At 38.1% G+C, this 18,737-nt stretch overlaps 1 protein-coding gene across 3 annotated transcripts in view; it reads left to right on the top strand.

Annotated features, from left to right (window-relative positions):
* NPHP1 (nephrocystin 1) overlaps window positions 1-18,737 on the top strand; it is a 90,444-nt gene that overhangs the window by 35,360 nt on the left and 36,347 nt on the right. For 2 of the 3 annotated variants that reach the window (XM_003277712.3, XM_012495732.2), the window contains 6 exons: window positions 522-623; window positions 3,900-4,000; window positions 4,322-4,364; window positions 5,907-5,991; window positions 7,342-7,436; window positions 8,784-8,912. In XM_003277712.3, coding sequence (XP_003277760.2) covers window positions 522-623; window positions 3,900-4,000; window positions 4,322-4,364; window positions 5,907-5,991; window positions 7,342-7,436; window positions 8,784-8,912 — 555 coding nt within the window. Of the gene's footprint in view, window positions 1-521; window positions 624-3,899; window positions 4,001-4,321; window positions 4,365-5,903; window positions 5,992-7,341; window positions 7,437-8,783; window positions 8,913-18,737 lie in introns of all 3 variants that reach the window. The other variant, XM_003277711.3, reaches the window with a different exon arrangement.

The raw sequence follows: 18,737 nt of genomic DNA, 5'->3' as shown, positions 1-18,737 counted from the left end.
GATGAATTTTATTTTTATAAAGAGTGAGTGTTATTCAAAACATATCTGGTGAATTAAGTGGTTAATTGTATTCAGTAAATACTATTTTTGCTCAAAAATAGGTTTTAACTTTAATGGAATTGATATTCTTTGGGAATTTATATGCTACTTCTGAAAGACACTTTTCCAGAGATATTAAAACATTCAAAAATATTTTACGCAGTAATTGAATTTTTGGAATAAGTATGGGGCCTTAAAAATGATTGTGAAAAATGGTTCAATTTGCATAAATGGTTCAAGTGTATGTTAAGTAACCAAAAGGAATGATTCATTAAACTATGTCACATTTGTGGTTTTAGGTGAGTTAGGCAGAATACATAGGGGTCGGGTGATAGGGAAGCTTTTGATAAACCTTAGGATAAATATTGGATTAAAAAAAGATTTTGCCTTTTTTTTCAGCCCATATTTTGAATCATTGGTAATGATATATACTCATGATTATTGAATTTTATTTAAAATGGTTTACTTTGTTTTGCTTTAAGAAAGGGGAAATTCTCCTTGTAATTGAAAAAAAACCTGATGGTTGGTGGATAGCTAAGGATGCCAAAGGAAATGAAGGTCTTGTTCCCAGAACCTACCTAGAGGTTAGTCTTGGTTTATGCTTTCCTTTTCTGAGACTTTTTTTTTTTCGCTTTTAATAAAACATTTAACTGTGTTCTTTTGTCAGTTGACTAGTGAATGACTTGAGATGTAGAATTTGCTTTAATTTTGGAGGGACAGGACCTGGGAGAAACACTGTGTATTAATGGTCCTGGGACCTGTGAAGTGCTCTTACGCATGTGAGCCCTGGAACGTGACCTCACAGTGAGGGGATGCTTTGTGGATTAATGCTGATCATAACAAATAATAGGTGTCTATTGTTTATTGTAAAACATAACTGCAGTTAACTTTGTGTTAACTTCCACAAATATGTGATCCCCTTACTAAAATGTGAACGTACTATACATGTGTGTTTGTAGCTTGTATTTTCTTATTTCATAAAATAACATGGTCATTTTCTGTGCCAAGATATATAGATTTCTGTCTGGATCAACACTGTCCAGTAGAACTATGATGCAAACCACACATGTAATTTAAATTTTTCAGTAGCCACATTGAGATATCTTTTTGCTGACGCCACTTCTGACACCAAGTATGTGGTTTTTCTCTGACACCAAATATGTGTTACTACATCAGTTCTTCTACACCAACCAGTGTCAGCAATTCAATTCTGATGCTAATGCCTGGAGCTGGCACAGACCCCCACTGGTTAAAGGCTCAGTCCCACAAGACTGCTGCCCACTTCCGTTGCCAGTCACAAGTCCCAAGAGCCACCCATACTTCTGACTGACTGGCTATACATTCACGAGTTCCCATACCATCACCTCAGGGATTCAGTAATTTACTAGAATGATTCACAGAACTCAGGAAAACATTTTCCTTGCATTTACCAGTTTATTATAAAGGATACAACTCAGGAACAGCCATAGAGTGAGGTATTGGTTGGGGGTGGCTGGCATGCACTCTCTGGGCCTTCCACCTTCCCAGCACCTCGCTGTGTTCACCATCCTGGAAGTTCCTGGAACCCCATCATTTAGGGGTTTTTCTGAAGGTTTCATTGGCCATGTTTAACTAAATCATTAGCAATTGGTGATTAACTCAGTCTCCAGCTCCTCTCCCCTCTTTGAAGGTTGGAGGGTGGGGCTGAAAGTTCTAACCTCTAATACCTGGGTTGGTTTTTCTGGTAACCTGTCCCCTTCCTGAAGCTGTTTAGGTGCCCACCTAGAGTTACCTCATTAGCATAAACTCAGGAGTGACTGAAGGGGACTCTTGATGAGTAAGAAAACATACTCCTATCATTCAGGAAATTCCAAGGGTTTCAGGAGCTCTGTGCCAAGAACCAGTGACAAAGAACAAACACATATTTTTCATTACACACATTTTTAAAAAGTAAAAAGAAACAGGTAGAATTATTTTTAATAATATATTTTATATTATCCAGTATATCAAAAATACTATTTTGACATATAATCAATATTTTAAAATATTGAGTCATTTTGCTTTTTTAACATTAAGTTCAAAATCCAATTTGTGTTTTACATTTACAGCACTTCTCAGTTTGGACTAATTTCAAGAGCTCACTAGCTACATGTGACCAAAGGGCTGTTGTATTACATAGGGCAGGTCTAGATCATCTTTCTCAATGGTATCAAGTCTTCTAATCTCATTTAGATGGTCATTTAAGTTGTTTCCAACCTATAATCACTATTGATTATGTTGCAAAGAACATGGGATTAGCATCTGCTGTCAGTTGCAAAAAGATCCCCCCCAAAAGTAGCTTAAATAAGGTAGAAGCGTATTTCTCTCAAGCATAAAAGTGTGGAGAAAAGCAATCAAGCATTGGTTAAGATCCTATCCAGTATTTTATCCTGTTTCTGATGTGAGGCTGCTCTGCCTAGAGTTATCTCTTTAGTTTTAAGTCAGCTGCTGGATCTTTTAAGGATTCCAAGGAGCAAAAGGGGAAAGAAGTCAAAAGGCATAAGCTGCTGCCTTTTTAAGAAGGTTTCTTGGAAGTTACACAAAAAAACTTTCAGTTGTTGCTCACTGACCAGCATTTAGTTCTCTGGCAACACTTAGCTGCAAGGAAGTCTTGGGAAATGTAGTCTTTTAACTGGATCATTGTTAAATCAGGGATTTCGTTTGAAAGAGGAGGTGGGGAATAGGTGGTAGCCAGCCAGCAACTTGTGTTGTCATCAAGCCTGCGTGCATCTTTGCACACTTGCCCGATTATCCCCTTAGATAAATTCCTAGATGTTCATCACTGGTTCAAAGGGTTTATACCTTTATATTTTGATTTATTTTTCCAATTTGCCTCTTAGAAAAGTTATGCCAATTTGTACTCCCACCTCTAACAATCAGAGAGTGCTGTTTCCTCACACAATTGCCAGTGATGGCTGTTAGCAATCTTTAAAATTTTTGCCAATATGACCAGCAAAAAAAGTGTCATTAGTGGTTTAATGTGCATTTACTGTACTCCTAATGAGGTTAAGCATCATCTCATATGCTTTATGACCATTTGTGTGTCTTTGTGAATGGCACTTTCAGTTTTCTTTATTGATACATAATATTTTATGTATTTGTGTGAGTGCTTTTTACTTGTATGGATTGTGTAATGATCAAGTCAGGGTATTTGAGATTTCTATCACCTTGAGTGCTTATCATTTTTATGTGTTGGTACCTTTTCAGTTCTTTTGGATATTTTTTTCTAAGGGATTTAAAAAACTCATTGATTTCTAAGAGCTTTTATAATATTTTAATAATCAGGATATTAATCCTTAGATATTTGTGTGAGCTATTTTCTTTTTTTCCCCTCGGGATTTGCTTATGTGTTAGATATTTTCTTTGTTGACTTTAGGTCATGTTTATTTCTTATGTAGCTAAATCTGTCAGTGTTTCCACTTCTGATTTTTGATTTTGTATCGTGATTGGAAAGGGCTTCCCCATCTCTAGATTTTCTTCTAATGCTTTTATATTTCTTTTATTTTTATCTTTACATCTTTTCTTTTTTATTTAAGCAAATTCCATCTGGAATTTATTTTGATTAAACTTGCTGTCTATCTCAGTTCTTATTTTTCCAAATAGCGAAGTTATTAACCATGTTTTGAAAATTTATTTCCCACTGAGTTTTATATGCTCATCATATATACTAAGTTCCCGTCTATGCTCGAGATTTTCTGAAAGTACTGATGCTTTTGTTTTTTCTTTTTAAACAGAAAAGCATGTTTTTGTTTTTACCGGAGGGTTAGATGGCAGTACTGGTATTTTTATTGGTTGTTTTTTGCATTAGTTAAAAAGCACTTCACATTTCAATGGTTTTTTAGCCTTATAGTGAAGAAGAAGGCCAAGAATCAAGTGAAGAGGGCAGTGAAGAAGATGTAGAGGTGGTAGATGAAACAGCAGATGGAGCAGAAGTTAAGCAAAGGTACAAAAGTGGGAAAGGATATCAAAGTAGGTTTAGGAAACATTTTATTTGTTTATTTTTACTATTATAACTAATTCAATACTTTCTTGAAATGGAGACAGCTTATACCTGGAGAGCTTTTCATACTATTGTCTGCTTAAAGATCATTACTATTTTAATTTTGTAATTATTTTTAATACATTTAGTTCTACCTTGTTTTCATCTGGAAACTGTTAGGTTTTCAAAACTTACTGATGATTATAAACTGTGATTAAAGAAGTTCCCTAACTGAGTGAATAGGCATAACCTGTCCTGACTCACTTTGCTATTTTGTCTCCCGAGAACTGATTCCCACTGGAGTGCTGTTCAAAAAGTGATCTCAGAGGTGGGTATCTTCTGTCTTATTAATGATGCTTTGTTACCTAATAGCTCTGATGAGAAACAGGATGGAGACTGTGGAAGATAGCAGTGGATCTGAAACAGGGTTCAGGGCATGGAATGTACAGAGCAGAGGACATATATTTCTGGTTTCTAAGCCTGTGCTCCAAGTAACATTTCTCATTAGTTTTTTTTTTTGTACAAAAAGAATAGATAATCTTATTCATGGTGTCACTCGAGGGCTTGGAAACATTCTCATTGATCGTGCTTTCCTATCATTTGAGTGGAAACAGATGTTAAATTTTAATTACTATTCGAAAAATCCTGAAAGGCTTTAATAAAAAGTAAGAAATTGGCCAGGCATGGTGACTCACACTGGTAATCCCAACATTTTGGGAAGCTGAAGCAGGAGGATCACTTGAGGCCAGGAATTCAAGACCAGCTTAAGCAACACAGTGAGACCCTATCCTACAAAAAATAAGAAAAATTAGCCAGGTTTGGTGGCCCATGCCTGTAGTCCCAGCTACTCGGGAGGCTGAGGTGGGTGGATTGCATGAGCTTGGGAAGTCAAGGCTGTAGTGAGCTGTGATTGTGCCACTGCACTCCAGAGCATGAGCGACAGGGCAAGACCCTGTCTTAAAAAAAAAAAAGTAATTAATTAAATTTTTTTAAAGGAAGAAATGATCCATAATTCTGTCATTAAAAAAAAAGTACAGGCCGGGCACAGTGGCTCACACCTGTAATCCCAGCACTTTGGGAGGCCAAGTCGGATGGATCACCTGAGGTCTAGAGTTCAAGTCCAGCCTGGTCAACACAGCGAAACCTCACCTTGACTAAAAATACAAAAATTAGCTGGGCGTGGTAGCGCATGTCTGTAGTTCCAGCTCCTGGGGAGGTTGAGGCAGGAGAATTGCTTGAACCTGGGAGGCGGAGGTTGCAGTGAGCTGAGAATACGCCACTGTACTCCAGCCTGGGCGACAGAGCGAGACTCCATCTCAAAAAACAAAAAAATAATTACATAGCCAAATGAAAATTCTCCTCCTCAAACTCATAAGTAATCACCGTTAACAATTTAGTAAGTATCCTTCCTGACCTTTTTCTTTATTTATTTCTTATAAGTACATGCTTGTATGTGTGAGGGTGTGTGTCTATGAGTTGTGTGTATGTGTATACAAAAAAAATCCATTAATTGTTCAGTGCATATGATTTGCCAATAGACATTAACTTACCTGTGAAATGGAAGCGCAGGGTGGAGCAGGACAGGAGCAGGGACATTTTGATAAGGGTGTACTTGTGGCAGCTGCTCCAGAACACACAGCTCTGCACACTGGGCACTGTATGGGGCTTAGGTCCTTAGGAGAGGCCAGGGTGCTGTGATGGCATCCTCTCAGGAATTTGGGGCCAAATAGTATTATTCTTCCACTAAAGTCTGTATGTTTATATTTTTCTTTTTTGGGTTATAGTTATTCTAGTGATAAGGAGAAAGTATTATAGAGATGCAGAAACATGACTGAAAACAAATCCATTTTGATGTTACTATCTTCAGCAGATAAACACTGTTGATGTGTTAACCACGATGGGAGCTATTCCTGCAGGGTTCAGGCCTTCCACACTCTCACAGCTTCTGGAGGAAGGTAATGCGTGCCTATCAGCCACTGCACTCTTTCAGCAAAGCAGTCAAGATCCACGTCTAATTTTTCTATCACAGGAAAAACACATTGTTGAAGAAGATGTTGAATCTCACATCTCTTTGGTGCTCATCTTTTCCTCATCCTTCCTATGACAGTGAAGAAAGATCCCTGATCCTATCAGAGGCCAGCCTGTTTACCAGTGCTCCGGGTTCCAGCCCCTTTCTTTTTTTCAAAAATGTGACTCCTTTAATTTTCAGCCCTTTCCTGTGTCTTTAGCTGGCCCACCTTCCCCACACTGGTTCATTCCCTCATCTGTGCTGTCAGCACACCTAATTCTCCCTACCTTTAAGGATCAGCCCCTTGAATCCTATCCCATTCTAGCCAAAACCTCCTTTTCTCTGATCTTCTTCCCAGCAAGACTTTTCCAAAGAATTATCTCCATTTGGAATTTTCATTTTCCTTACTCATTCTTGGCTTTCCCTGTACTTGGCAACTTTTGTCTATAAGCTCATTTTAAAGAGGAATCATGCTGTGGGACGAGGGGTGTCCTGTATACCTTGAGTTGTTGAGTTGTCATGGAAGGGCTGCTTTGAGGTTGCCTTTGCTGGGAAGGTTCTTCCCAGTACTCCCTAAATTCCCATGTTTTCATCCTTCAGGTCTCAGTGTAAATTCTGCCTTCCCAGAGATGCCTTCCTTGAGTAATGTGGGTTTCCCTTACTCCCATTCATATGAACACCCTTTATAGCTCTTTGTCCCCTAATAATTATTTTATTTATTTGCTTGTCTATTTCCTAAAAAAAATTTTCCTCCCATTCAACTGTAAACTATGGAGGGCAGGGGACATATCTCTGATTTATCTTTGTATTTCTAGAACCTGGTGTAGTATCTGGCAAGAGTAGAAACTCAAAAATTATTTCTTGAATGGATAAATGATGTTATTATGAGTATTATTCATGATAAAAGCATGGAAGAAGAGCATAAAATGCTTTTGTGTTCAGAAGTAAAACTAACGACTATGTGTTTCTTCTGAAGTCTCCAAAAAGTGCTCACAGATTTCTGCATTTTACAAAAATATTTGAATGAATTGTTGTCGTCATGGGGCATATTATTGGCCTAAAAGTCTTTCTTAAAGGAACTTTAAGATGATCTTTTATGTGTTTGTATCTGTAAGTTTCATACTGCTGTTTTTAATCCATAAATCTATACTGGTGCTTCTATTTTGGAAAGCAAGTTCTTAGTAAGCAGCGTGGCATTTTGGAAGTGCCTTTACTCTAGTTCATAGCATAACATTATGGATTTTTGATTTTGAGTTTCTTTCTTTGTAAGAAAATGAAGAAAAAATGATTTTTTCAGGGAATCAATTTCGAGCAAGTTACTTCTTACAACCAGAGCTCATGCCTTCACAACTGGCCTTCAGAGATCTGATGTGGGATGCTACAGAAGGCACTGTAAGTATAGTTACTATCAGTAAAACTGTAACTCTTCCAGATTTTGTCATGGTTGCAAGTAGACAAACAACACATTAATTGACTAATGAATTATAAAAAACAAAAAATTGTTTATGATAATTTTGAAATAGCGATATTTTTATAACTAAGGCAGAATTTGGACTTGCTACCTTGACTTTATCTTGTTTCTCTTCTCCATTGCACTCTTCTCTCATTGTGAGAAAGGAAATAATACTAGGTTTCTATCTTAATCATTCTTTGCCTCAATTTCTTCATCTGTAAAAATGGAGTAATAGTAATGCTTCCAACATAAAGTTATTTTGAAAATTATGTGTGTGAAGGGTTTTGAATAATGCCTGGCATATGAAAATAACTCAATAGATGTTAGCCATTATTATCATTTATAGTAGTAGTAGCAGTAGTAGTAGTATTTTTGAGACAGGGTCTCCCTCTGTCACCCAGGCTGGAGGGCAGTGGTGTGATCATGGCTCACTGTAACCTCAAACTCCTGGGCTCAAACAACCCTCCCACTTAAGCTTCCTGAGTAGCTGGGGCCACAGGCCTACACCACCATGCCCAGATAATTTTTGTATTTTTTGTAAAGATGGGGTTTTGCCACGTTGCCAGGCTGGTCTCAAACTCCTGAGCTCAAGTAATCTGCCCTCCTATCCCTCCCAAAGTGCTAGGATTACAAGTGTGAGCCACCAGTCCCAGTCTAATATAAGTTATTTAAATGAAAAGGCTTATGACCAAAAAGAAGAATGTAAAGTTTAATTAATTGAAGCTGTTCTTAAAAAATAAAAAAATCAGAATGCCAATTTATTTACTCACAATCTGAATTATACCTATGAAGTAGATCTGAATAAATATATCAGATAGTGCATTCTCTCTGTTAAAACGCCTGTTAAGAAACTAAGGAACTATGTAGATAATTGCTTGGAATAAAAAATAGTGGTATAATCTTAATGCCACGTGGCGTTGGTTTTATGCTGCATTAGCCTTCTGCACTTACCCACATTCTGTAGGAGTGAACTGGGACTGGAATACAGTGATTCTATAGTCATAGATCATATACATTTTACCTGCCAGTATTTATTGTTCCTTTCATCACAGTTTTTAAGTATTTAAGAAAAATGCAAATATTTCAAATGTAACTCTATGAAAAATTTACCTAAAATGACTGATTTTAATTTTCAATGAACAGAGTATTGAAACTTTTATTGTATATATGTAAATTTTTTCTTTTTTAAAAATTCTGTATACATTTTCATAAGCTGAATTTACAAAAGACAGATTTGTGTTAGAAATCATAAAAATAAACTTTTTTATAACTGATTTTTCTTTCAGATTAGGTCGAGACCAAGTCGTATTTCATTGATTCTGACATTATGGCACTGTAAAATGATTCCTCTTCCAGGAATGAGCATACAGGTTCTCAGCAGACATGTACGCCTCTGTCTATTTGATGGTAATAAGGTAAGCTTACTGAGAAGTAAATCAATTCATACTAGGATTATGGAGAAACATTCCCTTAGATTCTTTTCCATTCAACTCCTCCCCAATTCCTAAGAGAGTATTTTTTACCTAGTACCAAAGAAAAGTTTTAATGACTCTTTAAAAAATTCATTTTTTAAATGAGATACAGGTTAAACAGTACTTAGATAGAAATTTATAGTTTTAATTGCATATATTAGAAAAAAGATAAAAGATTTAAAAGTCAGTGATCTAAGCTAGCAAATCAAGAGGCTAGAAAAAGAAGAGTGAGTTAAACCTGAAGAAAGTAGAAAGTAGGAAATAATACAGATAAGAGTAGAAATTAATGAACTAGAAAACAGATGAACCAAAGAGAAAATTTAAAAAAAGACAAAAGTTGATTCTTTGAAAACATTAATAAAACTGAAAGATGCATAGTGAGACTATTAAGACATTTTTTAAAAAGTAAAAGAAAACAAACTATTAACATCTGACATGGAAATACCGACATTATCACAGATCCTTCACACACTAAGAGGCCAATAAGGAGATATTATAAACAGCTTTATACCAGTAAATTTGATAACATTGATGAAATAGATAAATTCCTGGAGAACCATAATTTACCGAAACTGGCATAAGAAGAAATAGAAAATGTGAATAACCTCTGTTAAGGATATTAAACCTATAATTAAAAAAAAATCTTGCCACAAAGAAAACTTCAGGCCTAGGTGGCTTCACTTGTGAATTTCTTCAAACATTTAAAGAAGAAATAATACCAATCTTATACAAATTCTTCCAAGGAACAGATGAAGGAGAAATGCTTCCCAGCTTATTTCATAAGGCCAGAAAAAACATGACCCCAAAATATGACAAGACATTACAAGAAAGGAAAATTACCAGACAGTATCCTTCATAGATATAGAAAGTAAAATTCTAAACAAAATATTATTAAATTGAATCTAGCAATATATAAAAAGGACATTATGTCATAACCAATTGGGGTTTATTTCAGGAATTCAAATGTACATTCCCGGGTAATCACCTTTAACATTTGAAAATCAATCATTATAATTTGCCATAAGAAAAATCATATAATCATCTTAAGAGGTAAGGAAAAAGCATTTGACAAATTTCAACACCCATTTATGATTTTTAAAAAATTATCTACAAACTAGGAATAGAAGGGAGATCCCTCAAATTGGTAAAATGCAACAAGAAAAAACCTAAAACTAGCATTATCATACTTAACAGTGAAATACTGAACACTTTTTTCCTAAGACCAGGAACAAGTCGAAGATATCCAAGAAATAAAAAGATAACTCAGTTTTCTAAAGGGACAAAAGACTTGAATAGCCTCTTCAAAAAAGAAATATCAAAAACCACTAGAAGTAAAAAAAGATAGTCAACATGTAAGAAGTCATCAGGGAAATGCAAATGAAAACCACAGTGAGAGAGACTGACCTATATGTTATATATAAGAAGCCCACCTTAAATATTATGCTATAGGTAGCTTAAGAGAAAAAAAAGGATGGGAAAAGATATACCATTCAAAGTAGACTTCAGGCACTACATAGTGATAAAAGAGATGGTTCACTAAGAAGACATAGTAATCCTAAGTGGGTACATACCTAACATCCGAAATTTAACATACTAGAAATAAAAATGGTTAGAACTGAAAAGAGAAACCGGCAAAGTCACAATTATAGTTGGGGCCTCCATTATAGTTGGGGAGTTTAACACTTCTCTCTCAGTAATATAGGACAAGCAGACAGAAAATTAGTAAGGATGTAAGAGAACTGTATAACATATCAACAAACTGGATTAGATTGATATTCACATAACACTTCACCTCAAAATAGTAAAATACACATTCTCTTCAGTACATACGGAATAGTCACCAAGATAGACAGTCCTGGGTCAGAAAACAAACCTAGACAAATTTAAAAGAATTGGAATCATATAATATACGGTCCTTGATTACATGGAATTAAATTTGAAATCAGTAACAGACAAATAAATGGAAAAATACTTAAATACTTGGAAATTTAAAAACTACTTCTAAATAATCAAAGGGTTAAAAGGAAATTTCATGGGAAATTAGAGAATATTTTGAACTGAACAAAAAATGAAAATGCAACATATCATAATTTATGGAATGTTAGCTAAAGCATTGCTTAGAGGGACATTTATAGCACTAGATGCTTACATTAGAAAAGAATTCTCAAATCTACAGTCAAAGCTCCTTCCTGAGAAGACAGTGCTGCTTGAGCTGATAACGGTCAATGTGAGATTAAATGAGTTAATGTAAGGGAAGTTATCAGAATGATGTTATACATAGAAAGAACATAGTAAGTGCTTTCAAAGAGTGTCTGGATGAGAGGTGGTGAAGATAACTTAGAGAGGTGGAGGTGGAGATGAGAGATGTGGATAAAGATATTTGGGAGTAAAAATCAACGAAACTTGGTGATGGACTGGATATGGAGGAGAGAGGAGGAGTGGGGTATAGGCATGACACCTAGTCTCTGACTTCTGCATCTGGATGGATGGTGGCAACATTCAATGAGATGGGGAACACTGGAAGAGGACCAGGTTTGGAGGGGTTGACATGGGCTTGGTTTTGCTCATGCTGAGTATACTGCTAACACCCAGCATGAAGAAAGTGCCTTTATTTCATCTGAACTTGGGGTAAAGAAATGAACTTATGTTAGGATGCTGATGCTCCCTCACTTCCATAATACATTCTGCACAAAATCACTGCCACAAATGAGCCAGTAGGTGTCCTCAGTGACCAAGAGCTGAATTGGTTTCTGTTTCATACATCTGGTTTGATACTTTTTCCTGTACCTCTCTGTGTTCTCATATATAAGAACATAAAAAGGAATGGAATTTTATTTTGAATAATATATCAAAATAATGAAATTTACTTTATGAAAGAAATTTATTTGAGATTTCCAAATTGAGAGTTATGGAACATATTTAATAGCTGCACAGATACTCATGCTGTTTATGTAAGAGTGCTTCTTTAATAAATCTAAACCTAGTTATGAATAAAAAGCATTGGGCTGGGCGCAGTGGCTCACGCCTGTAATCCCGGCACTTTGGGAGGCCAAGGCGAGCGGAGCACATGGTCAAGAGATCTAGACCATCCTGGCCAACATGAGGAAACTGCATCTCTACTAAAAATACAAAAATTAGATTATTTTGGTGGAGCCAAGATGGCTGAATAGGAACAGCTCCAGTCTACAGCTCCCAGCGTGAGCGATGCAGAAGATGGGTGATTTCTGCATTTCCATCTGAGGTACCAGGTTCATCTCACTAGGGAGTGCCAAACGGTGGGTGCAGGACAGTGGGTGCAGCACACCATGCGCGAGCCGAAGCAGGGCGAGGCATTGCCTCACTCAGGAAGTGCAAGGGATCAGGGAGTTCCCTTTCCTAGTCAAAAAAGGGGTGACAGACGGCACCTGGAAAATCGGGTCACTCCCACCCTAATACTGCGCTTTTCCAACGGACTTGGAAAACAGCAATCAGGAGATTGTGTCCCACACCTGGCTCGGAGGGTCCACGCCCATGGAGTCTCGCTGATTGCTAGCACAGCAGTCTGAGATCAAACTGCAAGGTGGCAGCGAGGCTGGGGGAGGGGCACCTGCCATTGCCCAGGCTTGCTTAGGTAAACAAAGCAGCCAGGAAGCTCGAACTGGGTGGAGCCCACCACAGCTCAAGGAGGCCTGCCTGCCTCTGTAGGCTCCACCTCTGGGGGCAGGGCACAGACAAACAAAAAGTCAGCAGTAACCTCTGCAGATTTAAATGTCCCTGTCTGACAGCTTTGAAGAGAGTGGTGGTTCTCCCAGCACGCAGCTGGAGATGTGAGAACGGACAGAATGCCTCCTAAAGTGGCTCCGTGACCCCCAAGTGGCCTAACTGGGAGGCACACCCCAGTAGGGGCGGACTGACACCTCACTTGGCCAGGTACTCCTCTGAGACAAAACTTCCAGAGGAACGGTCAAGACAGCTGAATTTGTGGTTCACGAAAATCTGCTGTTCTGCAGCCACTGCTGCTGACACCCAGACAAACAGGGTCTGGAGTGGACCTCTAGCAAACTCCAACAGACCTGCAGCTGAGGGTCCTGTCTGTTAGAAGGAAAACTAACAAACAGAAAGGACACCCACACCAAAAACCCATCTGTACATCACCATCATCAAAGACTAAAAGCAGAAAAAACTACAAGATGGGGAGAAAACAGAGCAGAAAAACTGGAAACTCTAAAAAGCAGAGTGCATCTCCTCCTCCAAAGGAATGCAGTTCCTCACCAGCAACAGAACAAAGCTGGACGGAGAATAACTTGAGAGAAGTTAGTTGAGAGAAGAAGGCTTCAGGCAATAAACTACTCTGAGCTACAGGAGGAAATTCAAACCAATGGCAAAGAAGTTAAAAACTCTGAAAAAAAATTAGACGAATGTATAACTGGAATAACCAATGCAGAGAAGTGCTTAAAGGAGCTGATGGAGCTGAAAGCCAAGTTCCGAGAACTACGTGAAGAATGCAGAAGCCTCAGGAGCTGATGTGATCAACTGGAAGAAAGGGTATCAGTGATGGAAGATGAAATGAATGAAATGAAGCGAGAAGGGAAGTTTAGAGAAAAAAGAATAAAAAGAAACGAACAAAGCCTCCAAGAAATATGGGACTATGTGAAAAGACCAAACCTACATCTGATTGGTGTACCTGAAAGTGACAGGGAGAATGGAACCAAGTTGGAAAACACTCTGCAAGATATTATCCAGGAGAACTTCCCGAATCTAGCAAGGCAGGCCAACATTCAGATTCAGGAAATACAGAGAACGCCACAAAGATACTCCTAAAGAAGAGCAACTCCAAGACCCATAATTGTCAGATATACCAAAGTTGAAATGAAGGGAAAAATATTAAGGACGGCCAGAGAGAAAGGTCGGGTTACCCACAAAGGGAAGCCCATCAGACTAACAGTTCATCTCTTGGCAGAAACTCTACAAGCCAGAAGAGAATGGGGGCCAATATTCAACATTCTTAAAGAAAAGAATTTTCAACCCAGAATTTCATATCCAGCCAAACTAAGCTTCATAAGTGAAGGAGAAATAAAATACTTTACAGACAAGCAAATGCTGAGAGATTTTGTCACCACCAGGCCTTCCCTGAAAGAGCTCCTGAAGGAAGCACTAAACATGGAAAGGAACAACCGGTACCAGCCACTGCAAAAACATGCCAAATTGTAAAGACCATCGAGGCTAGGAAGAAACTGCATCAACTAACGAGCAAAATAACCAACTAACATCATAATGACAGGATCAAATTCACACATAACAATATTAACTTTAAATGTAAATGGGCTAAATGCTCCAATTAAAAGACACAGACTGGCAAATTGGATAAGGAGTCAAGACCCATCAGTGTGCTGTATTCAGGAAACCCATCTGACGTGCAGAGACACACATAGACTCAAAATAAAGGGATGGAGGAAGATCTACCAAGCAAATGGAAAACAAAAAAAGGCAGGGGTTGCAATCCTAGTCTCTAATAAAATAGACTTCAAACCAACAAAGATCAAAAGAGACAAAGAAGGCCATTACATAATGGTAAAGGGATCAGTTCAACAAGAAGAGCTAACTATCCTAAATATATATGCACCCAATACAGGAGCACCCAGATTCATAAAGCAAGTCCTGAGTGACCTAGAAAGAGACTTAGACTCCCACACAATAATAATGGGAGATTTTAACACCCCACTGTCAACATTAGACAGATCAACGAGACAGAAAGTTAACAAGGACACCCAGGAATTGAACTCAGCTCTGCACCAAGTGGACCTAATAGACATCTACAGAACTCTCCACCCCAAATCAACAGAATATACATTTTTTTCATTACCACACCATACCTATTCCAAAACTGACCACATAGTTGGAAGTAAAGCTCTCCTCAGTAAATGTAAAAGAACAGAAATTATAACAAACTGTCTCTCAGACCACAGTGCAATCAAACTAGAACTCAGGATTAAGAAGCTCACTCAAAACCCCTCAACTACATGGAAACTGAACAACCTGCTCCTGAATGACTACTGGGTACATAGCGAAATGAAGGCAGAAATAAAGATGTTCTTTGAAACCAATGAGAACAAAGACACAACATACCAGAATCTCTGGGACACATTCAAAGGAGGGTGTAGAGGGAAATTTATAGCACTAAATGCCCACAGGAGAAAGCAGGAAAGATCTAAAATTGACACCCTAACATCATAATTAAAATAACTAGAAAAGCAAGAGTAAACGCATTCGAAAGCTAGCAGAAGGCAAGAAATAACTACAATCAGAGCAGAACTGAAGGAAGTAGAGACACAAAAAACCCTTCAAAAAATTAATGAATCCAGGAGCTGGTTTTTTGAAAAGATCAACAAAATTGATAGACCGCTAGCAAGACTAATAAAGAAGAAAAGAGAGAAGAATGAAATAGACGCAATAAAAAAATGATAAAGGGGATATCACCACTGATCCCACAGAAATACAATCTACCATGAGAGAATACTACAAACACCTCTATGCAAATAAACTAGAAAATCTAGAAGAAATGGATAAATTCCTCAGTATATACACCCTCCCAAGACTAAACCAGGAAGAAGTTGAATCTCTGAATAAACCAATAACAGGCTCTGAAATTGTGGCAATAATCAATAGCTTACCAACCAAAAAGAGCCCAGGACCAGATGGATTCACAGTCGAATTCTACCAGAGATACAAGGAAGAAATGGTACCATTCCTTCTGAAACTATTCCCATCAATAGAAAAAGAGGGAATCCTCCCTAACTCATTTTATGAGGCTATCATCATCCTGATAGCAAAGCCTGGCAGAGACACAACCAAAAAAGAGAATTTTAGAGCAATATCATTGATGAACATTGATGCAAAAATCCTCAATAAAATACTGGCAAACCGAATCCAGCAGCACATCAAAAAGCTTATCCGCCATGATCAAGTGGGCTTTATCCCTGGGATGCAAGGCTGGTTCAACATATGCAAATCAATAAATGTAATCCAGCTTATAAATAGAACCAAAGACAAAAACCACATGATTATCTCAATAGATGCAGAAAAGGCCTTTGACAAAATTCAACAAGACTTCATGCCAAAAACTCTCAATAAATTAGGCATTGATGGGACATATCTCAAAATAATAAGAGCTATCTATGACAAACCCACAGCCAATATCATACGGAATGGGCAAAAACTGGAAGCATTCCCTTTGAAAACTGGCACAAGACAGGGATGCCCTCTCTCGCCACTCCTATTCAACATAGTGTTGGAAGTTCTGGCCAGGGCAGTCAGGCAGGCGAAGGAAAAAAAGGGTATTCAATTAGGAAAAGAGGAAGTCAAATTGTCCCTGTTTGCAGATGACATGATTGTATATCTAGGAAACCTCATCGTCTCAGCCCAAAATCTCCTTAAGCTGATAAGCAACTTCAGCAAAGTCTCAGGATACAAAATCAATGTACAAAAGTCACAAGCATTCTTGTACACCAATAACAGACAAACAGAGAGCCAAATCATGAGTGAACTCCCATTCACAATTGCTTCAAAGAGAATAAAATACCTAGGAATCCAACTTACAAGGGACGTGAGGGACCTCTTCAAGGAGAACTACAAACCACTGCTCAATGAAATAAAAGAGGATACAAACAAATGGAAGAACATTCCATGCTCATGGATAGGAAGAATTAATATTGTGAAAATGGCTATACTGCCCAAGGTAATTTATAGATTCCATGCCATCCCCATCAAGCTACCAATGACTTTCTTCACAGAATTGGAAAAAACTACTATAAAGTTCATATGGAACCAAAAAAGAGCCCGCATCGCCAAGTCAATCCTAAGCCAAAAGAACAAAGCTGGAGGCATCACACTACCTGACTTCAAACTATACTACAAGGCTACAGTAACCAAAACAGCATGGTACTGGTACCACAACAGAGACATAGATCAATGGAACAGAACAGAGTCCTTAGAAATGATGCCGCGTATCTACAACTATCTGATCTTTGACAAACCTGACAAAAACAAGAAATGGGGAAAGGATTCCCTATTTAATAAATGGTGCTGGGAAAACTGGCTAGCCATATGTAGAAAGCTGAAACTGGATCCCTTCCTTACACCTTATATAAAAATTAATTCAAGATGGATTAAAGCCTTAACATGTTAGACCTAAAACCATAAAAACCCTAGAAGAAAACCTAAGCAGTACCATTCAGGACATAGGCATGGGCAAAGACTTCATGTCTAAAACACCAAAAGCAATGGCAACAAAAGCCAGAATTGACAAATGGGATCTAATTAAACTAAAGAGCTTCTGCACAGCAAAAGAAACTACCATCAGAGTGAACAGGAAACCTACAAAATGGGAGAAAATTGTTGCAACCTACTCATCTGACAAAGGGCTAATATCCAGAATCTACAATGAACTCAAACAAATTTACAAGAAAAAATCAAACAACCCCATCAAATAGTGGGCGAAGGATATGAACAGACACTTCTCAAAAGAAGACATTTATGCAGCCAAAAAACACATGAAAAAATGCTCATCATCACTGGCCATCAGAGAAATGCAAATCAAAACCACTATGAGATACCATCTCACGCCAGTTAGAATGGCGATCATTAAAAAGTCAGGAAACAACTGGTGCTGGAGAGGATGTGAAGAAATAGGAACACTTTTACACTGTTGGTGGGACTGTAAACTAGTTCAACCATTGTGGAAGTCAGAGTGGCGATTCCTCTGGGATGTAGAACTAGAAATACCATTTGACCCAGCCATCCCATTACTGGGTATATACCCAAAGGACTATAAATCATGCTGCTATAAAGACACATGTACACGTATGTTTATTACGTCACTATTCACAATAGCAAAGACTTGGAACCAACCCAAATGTCCAACAACGATAGACTGGATTAAGAAAATGTGGCACATATACACCATGGAATATTATGGAGCCATAAAAAATGATGAGTTCATGTCCTTTGTAGGGACATGGATGAAACTGGAAATCATCATTCTCAGTAAACTATCGCAAGGACAAAAAACCAAACACCGCATGTTCTCACTCGTAGGTGGGAATTGAACAATGAGAACACGTGGACACAGGAAGGGGAACATCACACTCCAGGGACTGTTGTGGGGTGGGGGGAGGGGGGAGGGATAGCATTAGGAGATTTACCTAATGTTAAATGACGAGTTAATGGGTGCAGCACACCAACATGGCGCATGGATACATATGTAAGAAACCTGCACATTGTGGACATGTACCCTAAAACTTAAAGTATAATAATAATAAAAAAATACAAAAATTAGCTGGACGTGGTGGTGTGTGCCTGTAGTCCCAGCTACTTGGGAGGCTGAGGCAGGGGAATCACTTGAACCCAGGAGGCAGAGGTTGCAGTGAGCCAAGGTTGCGCCACTGCACTCCAGCCTGGCGACAGAGCGAGACTGTCTCAAAAAAAAAAACCAAAAACCAAAACACAGACACACACACAAAACCAAAGGCATTGTTACTAAAACTAACTAATGAGACACAGCTTCCATTAATGTTTGAGTCAGCTCCCTTGGACCCCCCCCCCCCCCGCCCCAGAGATGGCAACTGTAAACTCTGGGCAAAATAAAAAGCAACTATGTGAAGGCACTACAGAGCATTCAGCAGCAGGCAGACACTGGAGAGGAGCCTCAAGCCTTTAGTCTACTGATTTATTTTTTTCTCTTTGTTTTCTCTCTTTTTCGTTTGTCTCTTTTCTTTTTCCTATCTTCCTATA

This window comes from Nomascus leucogenys, chromosome 14 (assembly GCF_006542625.1).
Source record: "Nomascus leucogenys isolate Asia chromosome 14, Asia_NLE_v1, whole genome shotgun sequence".
NCBI classification, from domain to species: domain Eukaryota; kingdom Metazoa; phylum Chordata; class Mammalia; order Primates; family Hylobatidae; genus Nomascus; species Nomascus leucogenys.
This window is presented reverse-complemented; position numbering and strand designations above follow the sequence as displayed.